This window comes from Geotrypetes seraphini, chromosome 2, assembly GCF_902459505.1.
Source record: "Geotrypetes seraphini chromosome 2, aGeoSer1.1, whole genome shotgun sequence".
NCBI classification, from domain to species: domain Eukaryota; kingdom Metazoa; phylum Chordata; class Amphibia; order Gymnophiona; family Dermophiidae; genus Geotrypetes; species Geotrypetes seraphini.
The window spans coordinates 438918479-438941486 of record NC_047085.1 but is presented as its reverse complement, the minus strand read 5'-3'; the positions used below and the strand labels follow the sequence as shown (position 1 = coordinate 438941486).

General features: G+C 42.2%; 1 protein-coding gene across 1 annotated transcript in view; it reads right to left on the bottom strand.

Moving 5' to 3' along the window:
• Nucleotides 1-22978, bottom strand: part of KIAA1217 (KIAA1217 ortholog) — a 1295419-nt gene extending 1272441 nt beyond the window's left edge. The window contains exon 1 of the mRNA XM_033931366.1: nucleotides 22696-22978. Coding sequence (XP_033787257.1) covers nucleotides 22696-22768 — 73 coding nt within the window. The 5' untranslated portion in view covers nucleotides 22769-22978. The remainder of the gene's footprint in view (nucleotides 1-22695) is intronic.
• Between the last annotated feature and the right edge of the window lie 30 nt (nucleotides 22979-23008).

Below are 23008 nucleotides of genomic sequence, written 5' to 3'. Positions count from 1 at the left end.
CGACGCCTAACATCAGAATCCACATGCAACTTTTTAATTGGCTTAATTCGCACAATAATTGCCAAATAAGAGTTCCGCATGGAACTCTTAGGACGTCTAGCGACGCCTAAGTTGAGGTGCCTAGCAATGCCTAACGACTCCTATCTAAAAAGTAGGTGTGATTAGGGGTAGAGAATAGGCATTGTAAACTTAGGCATCACCAGGCATGTGAAATAGGTGGCAGTAAATTAGGCCAGATAAAACTTGACCTAATATATCAGCGCCTACCTATATGGCATCTAGCGACACCTAAGATCTCTTAGGTGCCACTAGGCTGTCAAAAATTACAAAGACTAGGAGATACTCTATGAAGTTACGGGGAAATACTTTCAAAACCAATAGGAGGCAAATTTTTTTTCACTCAGAGAATAGTTAAGTTCTGGAACGCTTTTCCAGAGGTTGTGGTAAGAGCGGATAGCGTACTTGGTTTTAAGAAAGGTTTGGACAAGTTCCTAAAGGAAAAGTCCAAAGTCTGTTATTGAGAAAGACAGGGGAGAAGCCAGTTCTTGCCCTGGATCGGTAGCATGGAATGTTGCTACTCCTTGGGTTTTGGCCAGATACTAGGGACCTGGATTGGCCGCCGTGAGAACGGCCTAGTGGGCTTGATGGACCATTGGTCTGACCCAGTAAGGCTATTCTTATGCTCTTATGTTAAATCACTTCGAATATTAACTTGATGGTGCTTACATTTTGGCATTCTTAGCATTGCCTCCTTTTTGACTAGGTTTTGAGAGTGAATGCTCCCTTCTTCAAGTCAAAGCAGAATGAGCAAAAAGGTTTCAGGGTTGATATTCAAAACTCTTTAGTCAGTGACCTTTCAAAGTTAACCACCTCCAGTGCTAGTACTTAAAACTTAGAACCTAACGGATGTAGCGGTATATAAGAAATAAAATAAATTACATTACTTAAAATGTTGTCATGGTTAATGAGTGCATTTTGGATTGATATCTCAATGTCCAACCAAAAATCTGTTTAAACACAGAAGACGGAAGCACGGTGGGTCATGTTTCAACTTTCATTGGACAGCAGCAATATTCAGTTCCTATCTAGTAAAAATACAGTATAAACAGTTAAGCCAGCTGCAAACACATCAGAGATATGAGAAGCAGATAAAGGCGTTTGGTTTTCTGCCTCCAAACAATGTAGTCACGGGAGCGATTTTCATCCAATAGGCTTAGGCAGAGTTGGGGGAGGGGTAACTCTGGTTGGATGGACTTACAGTAGCTGTCATTCTGCATGTGCAGAGAGGATCAGGCCAAAAACAAAACATTTCAGACAACTGAGGATATTATTGGACAGCTGCAAATATTTAGAAACCACAGCTATATCGGAAGCTCAATCTTTCAGTCAGTTACTGTAGTGTATGGCATTTGTGCAGCACTGAAAGATAGGGTTCATATCTACCAATAATAATAATAATAACTTTATTTTTGTATACCGCAATACCACAAACAGTTCAGAGCGGTTTACAATGCAAGATACTGTACATACACAGCGAAAATACAATGCAAGGGAATGTACTATGCAGTTGAGAGCTGTTTACAATGCAGGGGACTTTACATATTCAGCACAGGTGTTTATACAGCGAAGATACAATGCAGATTTACAATGCAAGAGACTGTACATATACAGCGGAGATATTTATACAGTGAAAATACAGTGCGAGAGACTTGTAGAGCACGATACGATGCAAGAGACTATATAATGCGGTTAAGTGGATTACTATGCAAAGATAGTTACATATATAGCAAAGATACAGAGTGGTGACATCGCTGTTGCTCTGCTTTGTCTGGAATCTATTCTGTATCTCTCCTACGTATAAGATAAAACCCTTGCGCTTGTGAAACCAACTTCTTACTGCTGTTATGTTCTCATAAACCCTCACTACCTCTTTTGGCCAAGTGTCTCTGAAGAAACCAAGAAAACCTGTATTTTTTATTAGCTTTGTTCATGATTAAAATGGAATCTCAGAACAAAAATCAAAATTTGCTCATAGTGGCCTTTTGTTGTCCACACGCCTAAGGGAATAAACCCCCCCGCAGTCTGTAACTCTCCATCCCCTGTATCTACTCTGTCCCCTAAAGCCACAAAGGTGGGCACTGTGACCCTTATCTACAATACAGTGGTCTGGTCTTAGAAGGTGCTTTTTCACAGAAGTGTCACCTTGGTGTGCTCTTCGATTCTATGTCAGCATGAATTCATACTTACCTTTTACATCTGGTCTGTCTCACCTGCGTATTAATTTTATTCTCTGTTTCTTCATCGAGCAATATATCACAGAGCACCACACCCACATGAGAAAAGCAGTCAAGATAAGGGGATCAAGCTCATGCCCCTCCTCTAATAAAGTATATTATCTGTTTTCATAAATGTATTGGTAAAAGATCATCAGTTTTCAAGTGGCATAATTAAGCTCTTCCAAGAATTCTGACTCAATAATGTTACTGCAGAAGTCACACAAACATGTTTAATTTATTTTATTCCTTAATAACTGTACTGGATCATTTATTCAGATTTACTGCTATGTGGAAAAGATTATTACTTAACAATTGTGTATGCACCCTGATTTTTTCTAAATCATTTCTTCTACTAATGGACTAAATTAACAGAATTTATGCTAATTTAATCTGTGCATGTTTCTATGTCCATTTGTGTGTATATTTTCCTTTTAATGGACAAATCGCTACAAATAGCACCTGATGGAGGTTATTTAGGTGTACACTTCCCCCTCCATATTCGTGGGGGTTAAGGGCAGAGCCGGGCCGCGAATATTAAAAAACCGCGAATAATATTCAGGCCCGTTCTGCCCCTAATCTCCACTTCCCCCGGCTATATTAAGCCCCCCCTTAAACCTTACCTGGTGGTCTAGCGGGTTTTGAGGCAGGAGCAATCTTCCCATGCTCCTGCCCTGTGCAGATCGCTCACAGGAAAAAGCTGCCTTGAGCTCCTGTAGTCTCTCAAGCCATTTCCTGTGAGCAATCTGCACGGGGCAGGAGTGTGGGAAGATCACTCCTGCCTGAAAACCTGCTAGACCACCAGGTAAGGCTTAAGTGTGGGGGGCGGGGGGCTTTCAGGGCTTAAAATAACCCAAAAAAAGAAAAAGTATTTTTAGGTTTAAAACCGTGAATAAGCGAATCCGTAGATATGGAATTTGCGAATACGGAGGGGGAAGTGTAGTTGTCAATGTGGGCTACATTAAGATGGGTTATTTTACCACTAACTCAAGCTATTTTAGCACAAGTTTCATTTTATATAATGAGACTTAGTTACTAATAACTGGTGTTAACAGTAAAATAACACATCGTAACTGTAGCTTATGAGGAGGGGAGACATGATTGAGACGTTCAAATATGTCACGGGCTGTATTGAGGTAGAAGAGGATATCTTCTTTCTTAAAGGACATACGGCAACAAGAGGACATCCTTTGAAACTCAGGGGTGGGAGATTTCATGGTGACACCAGGAAGTATTTCTTTACCGAAAGGGTGGTTGATCATTGGAATAGTCTTCCACTGCAGGTAAGTAGTATAATGGGTACACCTCATGTCAAAATGATTGACAGCTGTCAGAGATAAGGATCGACCAATCAGTGTTCACTTCTGGGTTAAGCCCCGCCCATTGTCCCGCCTTAGTCTCTGCCCATGCCCCGCCCCTCCCATAGGAATGAATGGTGGTAGCCCCACCCATGGCCCTGCTCCACCCATGGCCCCGCCCCACTCTTCACCTATGCCCCGCCCCTCCCATAGGAATGAATGGTGGTAGCCCCGCCCATGACCCCCGCCCCCGCCCATGGCCCAGCCCCTCAAGCCCCGTCCCTCCAATTGCCCCGCCCCCTCATGTCCCACCCCGGAAATGCACTTTTTGATGACATCACCGGAAATGGGGGCATGTTTGACCCCGGAAATACGCTTTCTGATGACATCACCGGAAATGGGAGTGCCTGCCCCTACCGGAAATGCGCTTTTCTGATGACATAGGCGGAAATAGGGTAAATGAAGCGACGGAAATGCGCTTTTCTGACCACGTAGGCGGAAATAGGGTAAATGATGCGGCGGAAATGCGCTTTTCTGACCACGTAGGCGGAAATAGGGGAAACAGACTTAGTCAAAACCCCCACCCGGAAATGATGTGGCCAGAAAAGAAGCGTCTTTAGTTTAACAGTTTTTAGTTAAAAGACAGGGTTTAAGAGCTCACGGATAGAGCAGATTACAAAACAAAAGGCATTCACAAAATTATTCCTGCTTTTAAAACAGAGCAGGGGCAGAAACAATCAAAGGTTGCATTATTAAAAGTATTAACGTTTATGCTATGTTATAAATTGTAGATCGGGAAAATGTTAGAAAGTCGCAAGCAGATACCATGACAATAGGGGAGCTGGCCCATTAACCATTAGCTCAGAATTCCTACTGAAAGTGTGTTAAAAGCAAATGCAACCTTTAATTGTTTCTGCCCCTGCTCTGTTTTAAAAGCAGGAATGATTTTGTGAATGCCTTTTGTTTTGTGATCTGCTGTATCCGTGAGCTCTTAAACCCTGTCTTTTAACTAAAAACTGTTAAAATAAAGACGCTTCTTTTCTGGCCACATCATTTCCGGGTGGGGGTTTTGACTAAGTCTGTTTCCCTTATTTCCGCCTACGTGGTCAGAAAAGCGCATTTCCGCCGCGTCATTTACCCTATTTCCGCCTACGTGGTCAGAAAAGCGCATTTCCGTCGCTTCATTTACCCTATTTCCGCCTGTCATCAGAAAAGCGCATTTCCGGTAGGGGCAGGCACTCCCATTTCCGGTGATGTCATCAAAAAGTGCATTTCCGGGGCGGGACATGAGGGGGCGTGGCAATGGGAGGGGTGGGGCTCGAGGGGCAGGCCATGGGTGGGGGCGGGGTCATGGGCAGGGCTACCACCATTCATTCCTATGGGAGGGGCGGGGCATAGGTGAAGAGTGGGGTGGGGGCGGGGGCGGGGCCATGGGCAGGGCTACCACCATTCATTCCTATGGGAGGGGCAGGGCATGGGCGGAGACTAAGGCAGGACAATGGGCGGGGCTTAACCCAGAAGTGAACGCTGATTGGTCGATCCTTATCGCTGACAGCTGTCAATCATTTTGACATGAGGTGTACCCATTATACTACTCAGGTAATTGAGGCCAGCAGCATGCTGGATTTTAAGAGAAAATGGGATAAGCATGTGGGATCACTTCAAGGAAGAAATTAGGAGGCGGGTCTTTAGAGTGGGCAGACTTGTTGGGCCGTGGCCCTTTTCTGCCATCATCTTCTATGTTTCTATGTTCGTAACTTCCCCCTTAACCACCTAGAACAGAATAATTCAGACAGAAATGGATCTGCACTGAAATCTTGAGTACCAGAAGGGCTGAAACCCATACCAGGAGGTGCTGAAAAGTTCTCAGCCCAATCAAGACGAGAACGGCAAGGATACTGTTCAATCAATGATCTGAAACAATGTCAAAAACCTAGAATTTCGCTTCTGCAAATTGGCAATTAATGAAATAAGATAACACTCTTTTCAGCTACAGTGGCAAAATAATGCTCGGAATTTAGGAAGTTGGATGGTTGGGCTGAGAACTTTTCAGCACCCCCTTGCAACTATTTCTGAAGATTTAACAGGATCAAATTTAGAGCATCGCTAGCAGAACATGCCTGGATTAGCTATTCAAAAAGAAAAAAAAATGATTAAGAAAAATGCATTTCCAAGTCTGTAAATTTTGAAAACAGAAAAGATCTGAATAGATGAGCACAACACTGCCTCTCATGCCTCATTCTTCTGCAGTTGGAATAAGATACATGTATTTCAGCTAAGAACTCTAAATTATATTATTTCATGAATGGTTTTAAAATGTATTTTAAATTTGGGACTGATCATCTATCCCTGTGGCTGAAATTGAACGTTAATGAAAGTAACAGGAGGGATGCGATACAAATTTTTAAACTAATGCAGTACTGTAGCAAACAGTATTCATATTAAATGAAAATCTGTTGTACACTGGATGGCATTTTTTTTTTTTTTTCTTTTTAGCTGCATAACAGTTTCTTATTGCTAGTACTTAGAGGCAATCACCTAAACTGAAACCATAAGGGAGAAGAGACACATGTAAAGTTTACACAATCCTGAGCACTGAGCACTTCTTTAATCAAAGAAAATGATCTCTGTCAGCTGAATTGAATAAATGATAAAGCTTAGCGTGATGAGTAATCTAGTTAATACAAAAAAAAAAAAAAGATACGGAAAGACTCTATGGGCTGGATTCTGTAAACAGCACCATTATCAGTGGCTGCCTATAAAAACAGCTGCTAATCGCATGTCAATCATGCAAAGGCAATGTTTACAGAATTGCGGCTTTTGTCAAAGGTAGGCACTGGAAATGTAGACCAGGTACCTACTTTTGACAAGAATCACGTCTACAGAGGCACTTTAGAATGCCTAAAGTCGTTTCTTGCACTAACCATGCCTACTTTGATCTGAAGTGTTCTCCGTAGATGCAATGAATGTGCCTATATATTTTTGTTTTTACAAAAAAAAGATTTTTTAAATCATTTTTAAATGGTTGCGTTAGGCTTTTTTATCACCAGCCGCGGTGATAAAAGCTCCGACGCTCATAAATTCCTATGGGTGTCGGAGGTAATACTGCCACGGCCAGTGATAACAAAGCCTATTGTGGCTTCATAAAAGGGGGCCTAAGTTAGGCGCTGGTAGGACGCTTACTGGCGTCTAAGTAAGGCGCCATTTATAGAATATGAACTTCTGTGTGTCTATGAACATTGTAAAGCCCGGAGGGGAGATTTTAAAAAAATCCTGCTGATCAGTTCATGACAATAAGGACTAAATTCTATAAATGACACCCAAATTTGAGCACACATAAAAATTGAGCACCGTTCACACCATAATGCTTAACGCTGGGATACATGCTCAATTTTAAGTGCAAGGATTTACACCAAGTGAAACCTGATGTAAATCTTGTGTCTAAATTAGATGTACATCCACCTTATTCCATGATTGTGTGCAATTTCTAGAAACATTCCTGATCCACTCATGCCCCTCCCATGGCCATGCCTCCTTTTAAGATCCACGTGTAAAATTTACGCACGCATCTTTATAGAATACTGACTACAATGATGTGTGCCTACATTCAAACTGTGTGCTAATAATTGATTGTTAGCGCCCAATTACTGCCAATTAACTGTACATTTGTCAATTAAGTTGCACATGCAATTGTGGAATATGCCTAATGCATGCCAAATTTTGGCACGCAGTTTTGGGTACCATATATAGAATCTGGAGGTACGAGGGGAGTGAGAAGGAACGGAGGAACCTGCAGGAGCCACCAGTGACATCTGTTTTCTCCAGCAAAGGAATGCCTGGTAATTCCAAATCTCCATACCTTATTTTAACATGTTTATATGCTGCCTATGTATCCCAAAATTTTAGGTGGTTTACAATAAAGAATCTATTAATGAAGGGAAGAAGTGTCTTCGGCACTAGAGTCTTTAAATCAGAATTGTTGGGGCTAGGTGATCAAAGCCCCCCGGTAAGTATAAGCCCTCGGGTAAGTGAATCATTAATATCTCTGCACACATGGGAAAAGGGGGCAATGTCTGGAAAGCGGTATATACTAATGTCCATAGTATGGGAAATAAAGTTTAGGATCTAGAAGCTGTGATGAAAGAGGCTGATTTGGATTTAGTGGAAAATCATGAAGACTTGGTTCACAGACCATGATTGGGATATAGTTATACCAGTCTATAATCTGTTCAGGAAAGACAGGGTAGGAAGATAAGGAGGGAGTGGCATTATATGTTAAAGATAATAAAGCAAAATAAACTGAAATTTTGTTTAATACAATTTTTTGAGAGCTTATGGCGTCTATTGGGAGGGAGTCCAAACTTGGCTTGTCAGCGGAGAAAATTACCCAACTTATGAGTGGCAACAGGTTGTTTGATTCAGAACTAGAGTACGTTAACCCTGAAGCTGACTGGTTGTCCATTGCCAAATTACACAAAACTCTTATTAGAGAACAGCTCCATGCGGCTTCATTGCTGGAATACTGTCATCTTCAAAGAATACCACGTGGTTTACGTTTGAATAAAGAACCACGCTTCTTAGAAAATACTGAATGTCACTAGGTGGAATTTAGTACTTTCTCAGTGCTCATTAGATTTGATGTTGTTGACCATTGATCACTTGAATTCCATCATCGCAGATATTGATAGTGAATTAATCACACGACTTGAACAGCTAAGGGCGGCTGATGATATGTCTGAATTTGGTACACAATATACTGAACATATGAAACAAATGGAATTATATAAACAAGATATCCGTAAGCAAAAGATTAGTAAATTTAAATGGGATGAGGCTGATTACACACGTGGTTATGTTTACCCCTGGATGGACAAGGGCAGGAAATCTAGACGTAATCACCCTAATTCCAAGAAAAGGATAGCTTTTATTAATACCTCCAGTGATTCTTCCATTGATAGTTCTCAACCTTCATCCGTTTTGGGATCCTCTCTTTCTAAGAACATTGATGTTAATTTACCTTCTTTTTTACGCATACCAACTCCAGTGGGACTTTCAGCCAACCAAGTGAACATGTCCAACAAAACCAAAACTCGGCGGGTGGCAAAGAATTAGATCATGTGGTCTTTAATCTTTCTGCTAAAAATCTTTCTGCCACTGAATTGTCTGTTTTACAGTTAGGCATGTCATTTGTTCCGTTTTTTCCAACTGACGCTTATGACACTTATGCTCATCTTCATCATTTTTTTAGATCCCTCAAACTGAAATTATTTTTTGGATGGGATTTAACCCCCCGTATTAATTCCTCTTTTATGGATAGTTGAGCCATCTTACTATCATATATTTTCAATAGTTGTTTGAAGATATCTCATACAAAAAATATTTACAGAGTCCAGTGAAGAATTCACCCAAAAAATAATGAGTTCTTAATGAGGTCCGAAAGGGGTATCAGACAGCCCAACAAACAGATATGTTTGAAAGGAAATACTCTTCATTTACCCCATGGTACCTCCTCCTCCGTATTAATTCTACTTTTTCTGCTTTTTTTTCTTTTATACTTTTTATCAATAATTACTATCACTTGTAGTCATTTCTAGTGTTTAATAAGACTTGAATGACACTGTTGTGCTGGACACCTTTATGTATGAGGCAGAAGCGATGCGTCAATTGTCTGATTCCAATGTTTATTCTTGCTTGACTGATGACCCCACCGTGGAATTTCAAAAGTGTAGGGAAAGACCGGTATATACATGGTCACATAAAATAAAAGAGAGCATGAGATGTAAACAAAAAAAAGAGAAAAAAAAGGGAAATAAATGTATTACTTCCGGGGAAGGGGCGCCGGATATGTCATCGAACGCCGTTAAAAACCAGAGCAAACAACGCGTCGAGGACTTAAAAATTATAATATTTGCAGAAAACCACTAGAGTTACATCAAACAGTAAGTAAATTAATCAAACACAGAAAACTTGTGTAGTATGACTAAGTAAGATATATATGTATCAGAGTATAAAATCAATATTGCAAGTGAAATTTTAAGAAATATGGTATTTAAAATAAATTTAGAGGACGGTTTCCCGAAGCCTTTATAGACGATTAGAATAAGAGGTTTTATAAAATAAGATATTAAATAAGGAATATAAAATATTTTATTTCTTTGTGTTTAGAAAAATTTGCACAATACATCACTCAATTCTGAAGAAGCTCTTAGTAACAAACAAGAGCGAAACGGAGATCTTCCGTCATAACAAGCCAGAGTCAGCCAGTCGGGCGACAAACAACATTTGAGCTAAGTATTAAAGAATACTATTGACATAAAGAACAATAGTACTAAAACAGAGGTTTAAATAACATAAAAAAAATAAAAAGGAAAAAGTAGATAGACTCATATCAATGATAGTTCACCAGAAAGGTCAATATACCAAGATTAGTTCTGGTAATTGACAGTGAACACTTGAGATTAGCAGTCTCCACTCTTGACAAGATTGAGTAAATACTCTTTTAAAAGTAAAAGATTCTCTTGATCTAAAGTTAGCCTTTGAACAGGAGACATTAGTGGTTTCATATTAAGACAGGTATAGAGAGAGTTCATTCAAAAGTGAAGGTCAGATGGGGGATTATTATGTCAAGCAGTTGTCTGGATGGAAACATCTGGAAGTAGGAAAGCAATGGACAAAACTGAAAGGAGCTATTATAAGGGCAACAAACCATTTTGTAAGGACAGTAAGCAAAAGAAAAAGGAAATGAAGGCCATTTTGTTTCTCAAAAGTAGTAGCTGAATAAGTAAAGAGAGAAATACAGGCAAAAATATCTGAAAAATTAAGAGAAGCTGGTGGAAAGTAGTCAGGATAGAGGGAGAGCACTAGATATGGTGTATTTAGATTTTAGCAAAGCCATTGTTCCAAACAGGCATCTAATAAATAAACTGAGTGTCCCCAATATTGGCCCCCAAAGTGACAGACATGGGCAGACCAGTAGTGTTACTAGAAATTGCACAGTCATAAAATAAGATTTACATCAGGTTTCACTTGGTTTAAATCCTTGCACTTAACATTGGGCATGGATCCCAGTGTTAAGCATTATTGTGTGAACGGCGCTCAATTTTTATGTATTCAAATATGGGCGCCATTTATAGAATTTAGTCCTTATTGTGATAAGCTGATCAGTAGGATTTTTTAAAAATCTCCTCCATGGGCTTTACAATGTTCATAGACACACACACAGGACCATATTCTATAAATGGCTCCTTATATTAGGCAAAACCTACCAGTGCCTAACTTAGGCCCCCTTTTATGAAGCTGCATTTGGCTTTTTTATCATAGGTCATTTTATCGCTGGTCATAGCGATATTAGCTCTGACACTCATAGGAATTCTATGAGTGTTGGAGCTTTTACCATTGTGGCCGGAGATAAAAAAGCCTAACACAGCTTCATAAAAGAGGGGTTAATTGCATCTACGGAAGTGCCTTAGAAGGCCTAAGGTTGAAGTAATAATAATAATTTTATTTCTTATATACCGCTATACCATAAGTTCAAAGCAGTTTACAATGAGAATAATGCAGTGATTACAGCAAGGAGGCATAGTTAACGCTGGAAATGACCTTAGGCATTCCAAAGTGCCTTTGTAGATGTGATTCTTGTCAAAAGGTAGGTGCCTGGCCTAGATTTCCGGGTGCCTACTTTTGAATAGAAGATTGAGTGGAAAGCGACAGAGTGTAGTGGTAAACAGAGCTTACTCTGAGGAAAGGGACATTATCAGTGGTGTGTCACAGAGTTGGTCCCTGGGCCAATTATTTTTAACATTTTTCTAAGTGATATTGCTGAAGGGCTGTCTGGTAAGATTTACCTCTTTGCGGAAGACTTCTACAGTAGGGTAGACACCCCTGATGGTGTAGATAATATGAGGAAGGACCTGGTGAAGCCAAATGGTATGGAATTTGACAGCACAAATTTAATGCTAAGAATTTCAGGGTAATGTATTTAGGATGCAAAAACCCGAGGGAACAGTACAGTTTAGGGGGTGAAGAATTTTTGTGAAAGAAAGAGGAGTGATGATCTTATGCTGGTCAAACAGGTAGAAAAGGTGACAGCAAAAGCTAGAAGGATGCTTGGTTGCATGGGGAGAGGAATGGGCAGTAGGAAAAAGGAGGTAATGATGGCCCTGTATAAGGCTCTGGTGAAACCTAATTTAGAATACTGTATATAATTCTAGAGACCACACCTTCAAAAAGATATAAACAGGATGGAGTCAGTCCAAAGGACAGTTACTAAAATGGTCGGTGATCTTCATCTTAAAGCATTTGAGGACAGACTTAAAGATCTCAATCATGCATGCTTTGGAGGACAGGTGGGATATGGGCAATATAATAGATACATTTAAATATCTATGTGACAGAAATACACGAGGTGAGTCTCATTCAGTTGCAAAGATGCTCTGGAATGAGGGGTCATAAGATGAAGGTGAAAGGGGATAGATTCAGAAGTAACCTCAGAAAATAATTTTTCACAGAAAGGGTAGTGAATGCATGGAATGACCTCCAGGTGGAGGTGGTAGAGACGAAAAATGTATCTGAATTCAAGAAAGCTTGGTACAAGTAAATTGGATCTCTAAGGGAAAGGAGGGGATAGTAAGTAGATGGCATGGTTAGGCAGACTAGATAGACTAAATGATCTTTATCTGTCTTCATTTTTCTCTGTTTCTCTGTTTTCTATAAACGATTTAAACAAAAACAACATATATACTTAAAACACTCCCCACCTGCTTTCCCAACATCCAAGTTGGCCTAATACAGGCATGTGAAAAAGAAAATGAATCCACAAATAGCCAAGCCTTGATTTTCTTAAGGAAATCTTTCAATTCATTCATTAGTCTTAATTCTAAAGGCAAAGAGTTCCATAAGTGAGGACCCATGATGGCAACTATATGATTCTGTAAGACAGCTTTCTGTGGATTACATGAAGATAGCACATCCAACAGTCTCTGTTTTTGTGAACATTAGGTTCTCACTGAATGGTATTCAGTCAAATGAAATATAAGCTGGAATTAGAGAGTGATACCACAGTTACTATAGTAATGGGGACCATGTCAGGAAATCACCCAGTATTACTGTGGTGCTGGTAGACCATTCCATGGTATTGCCATTGGAATGAGAACCAATACTGCAGTAGTCCCGCGTTAATGGAGAAATAGGCCAGCCCTCCACACACTTGTCTTAAAAATCCAGGTGTTCTAGAGGCCGCTAGTACATTTTCAAAATGGCTGCTGAGACTTCATATGGCAGCCTTATGATACTTCCACAAATCTTGTGAGGCTGCCATATGAAGCATTGGCATCCATTTTAAAAATGTATTTACTGGTGAGTCTAGCAGCGGCAGCAGACAGGAAAGAGGCCATTAAGGATTTTTAAGGTATTTTTGGGGAGAGCCAGGAAGGGAAGAGGAGAAATTCCAGACCAGGCAAGGGAAGAAATGCCAGACCAGAGAAGGGACGGAGAGAGATGCCAGACCAGGGAAGAGAAGGAAAGGAGGAGAGAGAGATGCCATAATGTGGGAAGGACGCTGAAGGAGAGCTCCTTTCTCAACCCTTGAAAAAGCCCTTGTGGGCGAAACGGGTCCCGCCGGGGCATGCTAGAGACACTGCCTGCATTAAAAAGATAAGTAAAAAAGATTTGCTGTTGTTTAGTATTTGTTTTTGAAAAGGAATAAGTAAGAAATATAGCAACAGACAAGCAAGCTGCATTTAAAGAGGAGGCAATTAGATGAGCCAAAGCTGGATCATTGGCTTTGCTAGCTCTCTTGCCATCCTGTCATTGACCCAAATAAGTGAGGGTTGTGATTGCGGAGGGGGGAATTCCCCTGCCATGATCAGCTGAGCCAGCAGCCGCAGATAGACACCCCAACCAGCAAGAGGGATGCCCAATCGCTCCTGCTGGCACACACAAACACATAGGCAGCATACCTGGCAGGAGGGATGCCACTTCCTCTTGCTAGCAGCCCCCCTAACATCCCCGGCAGGAGGGATGCCCATTGCTCACTACCTCCTGCCAGCCACCCTCCCAAACACATGACCTCCCGAACACACCCCAAAACCCACCCAGATCCCTTCCCCATACCTTTATCTGGAAGGCCAGCCAGAGGGATGCCTACTTCCTCTGGCTGAAAGGCCCGCCTTTTCAGACTGGCAGGCCTTCCCCTTCCTGATGCATCCTGGGATGCTCTGGGGAGAGGCTTAAGCCCATGTTTGGCCCAGGCACCTAAGGCCCCTCCCATAAGAGGGGCTTTAGGCACCTGGGCCAACCAAAGTCTTAGGCCTCCTTCTCAATGCATTCTGGAATACACTGGGAGTGGCTTACATCTCCGATTGGCCAGATCTCTAAGGCCCCTCCCATGGGGCCTTAAGGATCTGGCCATGCATTTCTATTTACACTGCTCTCTAGGAGACAGTGTGAATCTGGTTTAGCCTCACATAAGGATTCTCTCAAATTCATTGGAAAGACAATACTCAAGAATATTTAGTAAATAAAATGTTGAAAAAAGGGTAAATCATGATGCCTCTCTAGATAAACCTAACATTTCCTTTCTCTTCTGTGCAAGACATGCAAGGCATTGAGGCAGATGATTCTGTGTGCTTGGTAAAGATTTGTTTCTCTGTATATCTAGCTTTTCTTTTTATGGCTTTAATTGTTTGTAATTTGTCTTTTTCCCAAACTGAGAGATGATACATAGATTTCTACCAATGTGGATGTGATGATTATTATATTTAGGCAAAACTATAGATTTTTATTTTATGGTGACCATTAATATCTTCTAAGGCACTTGGTATATTGTGTTTATTCATCTCACGTTCTTACAATGAATAATGAAATATTAATGAACAAAGTTGTTGTTTTTTTTTTTAAATTCTGTCAGGATTTACAATAAATTTAGTCTGTGCTTGGAACCTTAAACAATTAATGCCTGTGCCTTATAAAGTAGCAATGAACTTTATTGCCGTCTGCTATAATGTAACCCTTAGCAATTTTGAATTGCTAAAAAGCTCCATCTCTGTGAGCATCCTAAGCATCCCTGGCAGATCTCCCACTAAGAACCACGTGGGAACTAAGGTTCTCTGCAAAAGTAACTTGCCCAGGCAAGCATAATCTCCTTTAATTGTTTCCTTTGATGGCTGTTCTGGGGATCTATCCCAAATAAAACCTACAGATGAATCCAACTTCAAACCCATCTGTATTTATCCATGGAAAAGCAGCATTTGGACCTCAGACACTGCCAACAAGACATCAAACACTGCTTACTAAGGGTCAGATGCAGTAAACATTTTGCCCATGGACATGACATTGGAAAAATCCTTTTGTTCAAATGTCTCCACATCACGTAACAGCTAACTCAATGTCAGCATTTACACGACATTTTCCTGAAATCTTTCCAGATTGGTATTAATATAAACCAAGATTATACACCAAAATGGAAACTATTACCCCCCCATGAAAGGAAATAAAGAACATGGAGGCCCTGATTCTATAAACACTGCCTAATTTCTAGGTGTTGAGTGCAATGGTCAATCATTTATAGCAGGGGTGCCCAACGCGTCGATCGCGATCGACCAGTAGCTCAGGAAGGCAACTCGAGTCGATCGCACTCGTGTTGCCGTCCTGATCTACGGGCCGATCAGCCTTCCTCTCCAGTGTTCTCCCTAGGGCCTTTTAGCTGGGCGGTCCGCCCAGCTGTCATCTGCCGCTGCTGAACATTAACCCCCCCCCCAAAAAAAAACAACCGGCTTGGAGATTTCAGCCCCTAGCGAACTTATGCTCCGGGCTCTAACGTGTGCGTACAGGCTTCTCTTCTCTTCCCTCCGAAACCGGAAGTTATGTCCGGGGAGGGGGGGGGTGGAGAAGGGAAGCCGGCACGCACATGTTGAGAGCCCTGAAGCAAGCGTTTGCTACGGGCTAATGCGGGAGACAGGTTAGTGAAGCATTTGTTCTTGTTCCTGCCGGGTCCTGCCTACTTTCTGTTTCCGCGAAGGCAGGACCCGGCAGCATTTCCCCCAATAGGTTGATCACGATCTTGGGCTGATCAGCCTTCCTCTTCCCGACGGCAGAATTGACGTCGGGGAGAGGAATGCTGGTTGGCCGAAGCAGGGAGAGCTTGGGGCCTGTTATTGGTGGCGTTTGGGTCCTGGTCCCCGATGGTAATGGCAGTGGCAGTGGCTTGGGGGAGGGCAGGGAGAAAGAAAGAAAAAGGGCAGGCAGGGAGACAGAAGGAAAGAAGAGAAACAGAAAAAAATGAAAGGGAGGCAGAGAGAAAGAAAGGGCAGGGAAGAGGAAGGAAAAGTTGGGGGGAAGGAATGAGGTCTGGAGGAGAAGAAGCATACAGGCTAAAAGAAGGGAAGAAAGATTGTATGCACAGTCAGAAGAAGAAAGTGCAACCAGAGACTCATGACACCAGACAAGGTAGGGAAAATGATTTTATTTTAAATTTAGTGATCAAAATGTGTCTGAATTTATATCTGCTGTCTATATTTTACACTAAGGTCCCCTTTTACTAAACCGCAATAGAGGTTTTTAGCGCAGGGAGCCTATGAGTGTCGAGAGCAGCGCTGGGCATTCAGCGCAGCTCCCTGCGCTAAAAACTGCTATCGTGGTTTAGTAAAAAGGGAGGGGGTATATTTGTCTATTTTTGTATGGTTGTTACTGAGGTGATAGTGCTTAGAGTCATCTGCTTTGACCTCTTTGAAAAACCCTGAAATAGGAATGATGATTAACATTTTCTATGCATACAGTGTGCTTTGTGTTTTTTTTTTAATTTTATTGTTGGTAGATCATTTTGACTTGGTCATTTAAAAAGTAGTTCGCAAGCCCAAAAAGTGTGGGCACCCCTGATTTATAGCATTCCACCTAGTGGTCTCAGGCGGCGGTAGGTGTTGAAACCTTAGGCAAACTTCCATTTAGGCCAGGGCTTTCTTGGCCTAAATGAGTGCACCTAAGTTAGGTTCCTACTGGGACCTAAGTCAAGCCATCCCCAAAATCCACTCCTAACTATGCCTACTTTCTGGTAGGTGTCTCAACGTAGACACCTACCTTGAAGTGGCAGGCAACTAGCAAGTTAGGCGCCTACCAGTTAATTAATTTTTTTATTGTTTTTTAATGGCGCTTTCAATTAACAGCACTGATTGTGCTAATTAAGAAAGTTAAGTTAGGCACCTAGATTGCCTAGGCATGCTGATCTAGGTGCCTAATTTCAGGTGGCTGTTTATAGAATCTGGGCTGGAGACTGTGATCCCTCCATTATGGACCTTAACATTTCCTTGCATTTGTTACATATAAAACAATCAACGTGAGCTTAAGTATAGAGTACGTATGGATGCAGTCAAGAGTTTCATCACCCCAAGCTTCAGCACCACCTTTCTTTAAGGAAGAATGCGATGGATCTGTAGAATGTTGGAACAGAGCATGGCATTAATCCATACGACATCAGACTCGCTAGAATTCTGACTGGTTACTCTGAAAGTGATCTCCAGTGAGACCAAGTCTTTACTGAAATTAATTACTGACAGAGCCCCATTGTCCTTTTAGTTAGAATACCAGCTTTGAACAAGTCTTACAGGCTGTCATTACACAAAGTCGATGAAGTTTTCTAAGAACAAAGCCAAAGTTGATCATATTAAACTGTGCCAAAAGATTATGTATCTTGTCATGTAACACCCAATCCAGACAAACTGATAACCCTCAATAAAAGATGTACAGTATGTATAAAAGCAGTATTTTTACATTTCCAAACTTTATAATCTCTACAGATATTGTCAGACTTTTGACAAATGATAGACTATCTCAGTACTTTCTAAACCTGTCCAGGGGACACCATAGACAGTTTGCTTTTCAAGATAGCCATAATGAATATGCATTAGGAGACTCATTATATGCAAATTCATCTCATGCATATTGTAGGCATCCTGAAAACCCAACTAGCTGTGAAGATCACAGGACAGGTTTTAGAAACCCCAGTCTACCTCCTTAAGGTTGGGGAGCAGTTGGGGAGGAGGTGTGGAGCTGAAATTTCACTAACACTATGATATTGGTAGACATCATTAAAGCTAACAGACCAAACTGCCTTTGGCAAGTTTCTTATGACATGTATGCTGTACAAAGATTTCAACATGCAATCACAAATTGTGCCACTAATTGTCAAACATGTTACCACAATTTTTTTTAATGTATTAGTGCTATAGTTTATTAAATAATTCCAACTTTCAGTGCAAACAAATTAACATCAATAGCTGGAATTTTTCCATTTTTGCTGGATGTCACTTATACCAAGTAGGAGAATGAGACGGTGACAGAATTCATCACCGTTCCTGTCCCCATGAATAACTGTGGGAAACCATCCTGTATCATCCTTAGTGTCTATCTCAACCTCAGTCCTTCTACACCAGCATTCTTCAATGCAAGGCTTGAGGGTTTGTGGTTGTGTCCATTCATATTCTGATTCTTATGTGAGCCAAGTATAGGATAATGAAGCCATTGTGACATCTCTGATTGGTGGAATGAGGCATTATGACATCATAAACTTAGCTCTGGAATGTTGCTACTATTTGTGTTTCTGCCAGGTACTTGGGACCTGGGTTGGCCTCTGTTGGAAACAGGATACTGGGCTTGGTGGAACCTTAGAATAATGAAGCTATTGTGACATCACTCATTGGTGGAATGAGGCATATGACATCACAATCTCAGCTCTGGAATGTTGCTACTATTTGTGCTTCTGCCAGGTACTTGGGACCTGGGTTGGCCTCTGTTGGAAACAGGATACTGGGCTTAATGGACCTTCAGTCTGTCCCAGTATGGCAACGCTTATGGTCTTATGTTCTAACCATCCTGTATCATTCTTTAGTGTCTATCTCAACCTCAGTCCTTCTATACCAGCATTCTTCAGTGCATGGCTTGAGGGTCAGTGGCTGTGCCCATTCATACTCTGATTCTTCCCTCTCTCCTTAAAGAATGATATGGGGATGGCTTTCCGCGGTTATCTGCGGACACGGGAATGGTCAGTGGTATAGTGAGGATGACCAGCGCCCGAGGCAGTGGTGCCCCTCTCCTGCCCTTTTCCCTGTCGTCCCCCCCCCCCCCCCCGGCCACACGCAAGCTCCCTCCCGTACCTTTTTAACTTGGGTGCAAGCAGCAATGAACTTGCTGCCTGCGACAGCTTCAGAGCTCTCTCTCTGATGTCATTTCCTCCCAGAAGTGATGTCAGAGAAAGTGCCAAAGCTGACGCGGGCAGCAAGTTCATCGCTGCATACACCGAAGATAAAAAGGTACGGGGAAGGGGTGCGGGCAGGCAGCAGGGGGAGGAGTGGGAAGGGGGTGGGCAGGAAGATGTGTGTCATCACACCGAGAAAGACTGCCCCCGGGGCAGACCGCCCCCCTCATACCCCCTTACCACACCACTGGGAACGGTGATGTATTTAGGGTTTTAAACCCAGTCTTCGGGACACACCCAGCGGCGCAGGTTTTCAGGATACCTGCAATGAATATGCATGAGGTAGATTTGCATACAAGGGAGACAATACATGCAAATTCATCTTATGCACATTTATTGTGGCTATCTTGAAAATTAATCTAATCTAATCTAATCCTCAGTCTTATATACCGGGTCCTTCCCAAAGAGACTCGACCCGGTTAACAAGTTGTAAGAAAATAGCACATTAATAAGACAATACAAAAAAGGAATAAGGATGATAGTCTTCAAATGATTAGACAAAAAAAGCCCTCTATCAGTTGTCAGCTAAAAATTTCTCAAACAAATATGTTTTTAATAGTTTTCAAAAATGTATCAGTGATAACTAAGTTCTAAAAACCGAAGGGAGATCATTCCACACCTTCACCATAGAATATGCCAAAGAGTGTGCAAATTTACCCGGCGTTAGAATACTGGCTTGAGAATGCCTGAGTTACAACAACCATCAACTCGGGGCTCCTTTCATCAAGCCGCGCTAGCGGGGTTGACGCGCGTGACTTTTCATCCCACGCTAACCCCCGCGCTGGCCTAAAAACTACCGCGCCTGCTCAAGAGGAGGCGGTAGCGGCTGGCGCAGCCGGCGGTTTAAAGCACGCGATATTACGCGCGTTAAGCCGCTAGCGCGGCTTGATAAAAGGAGCCCTCAGTCTCACATTTTTTGTGATGGACAGGTCACAAAGGCAGCAGAAGGGAATGAAAACACCTTACAAATATACCTGTTTTACCCTGGAACGTGTGCCCATATATTACACTCATGTTTCCGTTGAAAAGGAGCACAGCAAGGCAAGATGCATATTACAGCATCAACCTCTATGGAGCACCTCTATTTAACCCTTTCAGGACCATAAGGATCGTAGGCCAATTTTTGTGGTTTTGACGACATTTTTATGGTAAAAAGGGCTTGCAGATGCCAAAAAATTGATTTTTTTTGTGAAATATCATTATTTTTATTTAAAAAATCACACTTCTGGCTTATGGACAGTGTGGCAAGTGAATCTTCTCGTCAATCTGGCAACGACGCTAATGAATGAATGTCGGAACCAGTTTGTTTACATAAAGGCAGTATCATATGGAATCCGTACATATCAAATTTAGAACTGTAGACTATCCCAATCAAAATTTATAGGATTTTAAAGTTATGGGACAAATATGTCCCTTGGTCCTGAAAGGGTATTAATAGATAAAGTGAGTCAGTTTAATTAATTCTGGACAATCTTTGGGAGTAAACATGAAAAAAGTACCATGAACAGGTCTTTGGGTACAGTCAAAATATCTTATGGAAACCGGGTAAACAACAAAGAAATGAGAAAATCCAGTGTTTTTCGCTGACAGTCGAACCTAACATTTGCTCATTCTCCCCCAACTAGACAGAGACTATTTTTTTTAAACTTTGGTCGATTTTTTTTTTTTTTTTAAATTATGCTAAAATAACATAACATTGCATATCTAAATGTAATATGTGAGCAAATTGATTTGCAGTGTGATGGAATTCTCCTAGCGTACTAGTGGTAAAGTTATTGGGGGTTAGAGAATGACACGAAGACGAATTTGTCTCCGTCCCTGCAGGAACTCAATTTCCCTGTCCCGTCCTCATGAGTTTTGCCTCTGTTCCTGTCCCTGCTCCATTCCTGCAAGCTTTGCCTTAACTGCACAAGCCTCGAACACTTGTGATTTTAAAAGTGTTTGAGGCTTGTGCAGATGAAGATGGAGCTTGCAAAAATGGGGCAGGGACAGGAAAAGAACTCACGAGAATGGGACAGGAAAATGAGTTCCCGCGGGGACGGGGAGAAATTTGTCCCCGTGTTATTCTCTAGTTGTGGCTTAAGCTAGACTGTCTCTGGTTAATGTTACCTCAAGAAAATACTTACCACAGTGTGCTAAAGACAGGTGGGGGGGGGGGGGAGAGAGAGTATGTAGAGTTCAGTGTGTGCTTTTGATTAGCTGCGAAAGATCTCTGCAGTGTCAGGTTTTAACATCCCAAGAAGCTAGGATTGTTTTTAATGACTTCCTTAAAACATACATGCCACAGATTTTAATTATTTTGCAGTGTATTGTGAAAAAAGTAATTCATTTCAAGCAATTTAAATGCACACACACAAACTATAAACCCAGCAAATGTCAATTACTCCAAAATAGGAACCCAAACCCTGTGTGCATAAATACATAAAAAGGGATTCTCCAAAATATCATTTATTTATTCAATTTTCTATACTGTTCTCCCAGGGGGGCTCAGAACACACACACACAAGCACTAGATCAAAATGGGAGAAAGGGGAAATGTCAAAGTTTGGACTGTGAAATCAGCCTCAGATTAATTCATCTGGCAGGCACTGTATTCACAAAGACAGCTTCCTTCTTTTTGCCCTGTACTGATATTCTTAAAATAAAACTGAGGGCATCATCACCTATAATTACCAGCAGAAGATGGATTTTATTTTATTTTTATTTTTTACCAAAACAACAGGAGTTATAGCAATTCATTATTAGGTCAATTCATTTTCTCCACAAACTACTGCCACCGAGGTTGCCTAAGGTGTCAGAACTGCCATGTTTCTGGAATGGATTTAGAATTCTTCTTAACGTTTTATCATTATGGGCCCCTTTTACTGCGTTTTTAGCGCACGCAGCATTTTAGCGCACGCTAAACCTGCGCTACGCGGCTAGAACTAACGCCGGCTCAATGCTGGCGTTAGCATCTAGCGCGCGGGGCAATTCAGCGCGCGCTAAAAACGCTATCGCAGCTTTGCAAAAGGAGCCCTATATGTCGTACAAACGCAAGAGACATATTTAGGTTTCAAGTTCAGAAAAGGTAAAACAAATAAATGGAGAAAAGTCTAATGTTATCTTCATATTTTTTTTCTTTAATAAAGCAGTTTCATTTTTCATGAATAGACTGAATCAGACACCTGTATAATAAGAAATGATTCTGAAAATAAGCTTGTTCCCACAAAACAGCTATTCAAACAGCTCTACCTATCTCGCTCGGGAGGATACGAGGGGCTCTTCCCCTTCCCCCACCACCTCTCCCCCCCATTCCGGCCCCTCCTCGGCCTCTCTGACCAAAGCGTTAACTAACTCGGTTAGCAAGAAATCTGGAGTCCTGGCGCTTCTTGGAAGTGAAACCAGGGCAACTTTCGAAAGAAACGAATCTGCTGCAAACTTCTGCACGCCACGGATCAGCACTTCCTCTCTAGTGACTGTTCTACAAGGCAACCTCTAGGAAATAATCGCTCCTTATCAGAAGCCGGCAGGTGCGATTCAATCCTTGCGAGCCAAGAGGACACGTTCAAAGTTAACTGGTAAACCTTATAAAGCCTGTGTCCTTTCCCGAGAGACAAAGCTTGTCATTTTTTTTTTTTTTTGGGGGGGGGGGACATTGCAGTTCCCGGAACACAATCACTGAGATCCGATTCGCCCAAGTACCTATACGGTCTGGGGCCACTAATGAGTTGATCTGAGGCAAAGCGGGAAGAAATCAGGTCTGCGCCCGGGATTCAGCGATGGAAAACACCCGAGCCTGTCCCCTTCGGGGTCCGATCCCAAGTCGCCTTTCCCGGACTCACCCTCGACAAACTTCCCCGCGCTCCTGAGAGGCGATGCCGCTCCCCTCCCCCTCACTTACTTGCCACTTTCGGGCTGCCTCTCCTCTCCGTCCCCGGCGACACCCTGCAGAACTGTACCCCGTGGGCAGACATCGTCGGCCGGCAGCACCGATCGCCGCTGCGCAGCTCTCCCGGGTGCACTCGGGCTGGCAGCCCTCGCCTTCGGGGACCGCCGGAACGAAAACGGGGGAGCAGGAGCGGTGACGGCAGGCGGCTCCCCTCCCGGCAGCTGGACCGGTGCTTTCTGTCGGGCTTGCAATTTCCTTGAATTGTCAGCGCCTTGGCCAGGGACTGCAGCACGGCGCGTCCGCTCCGCCAGCGACTTTCCAAGCC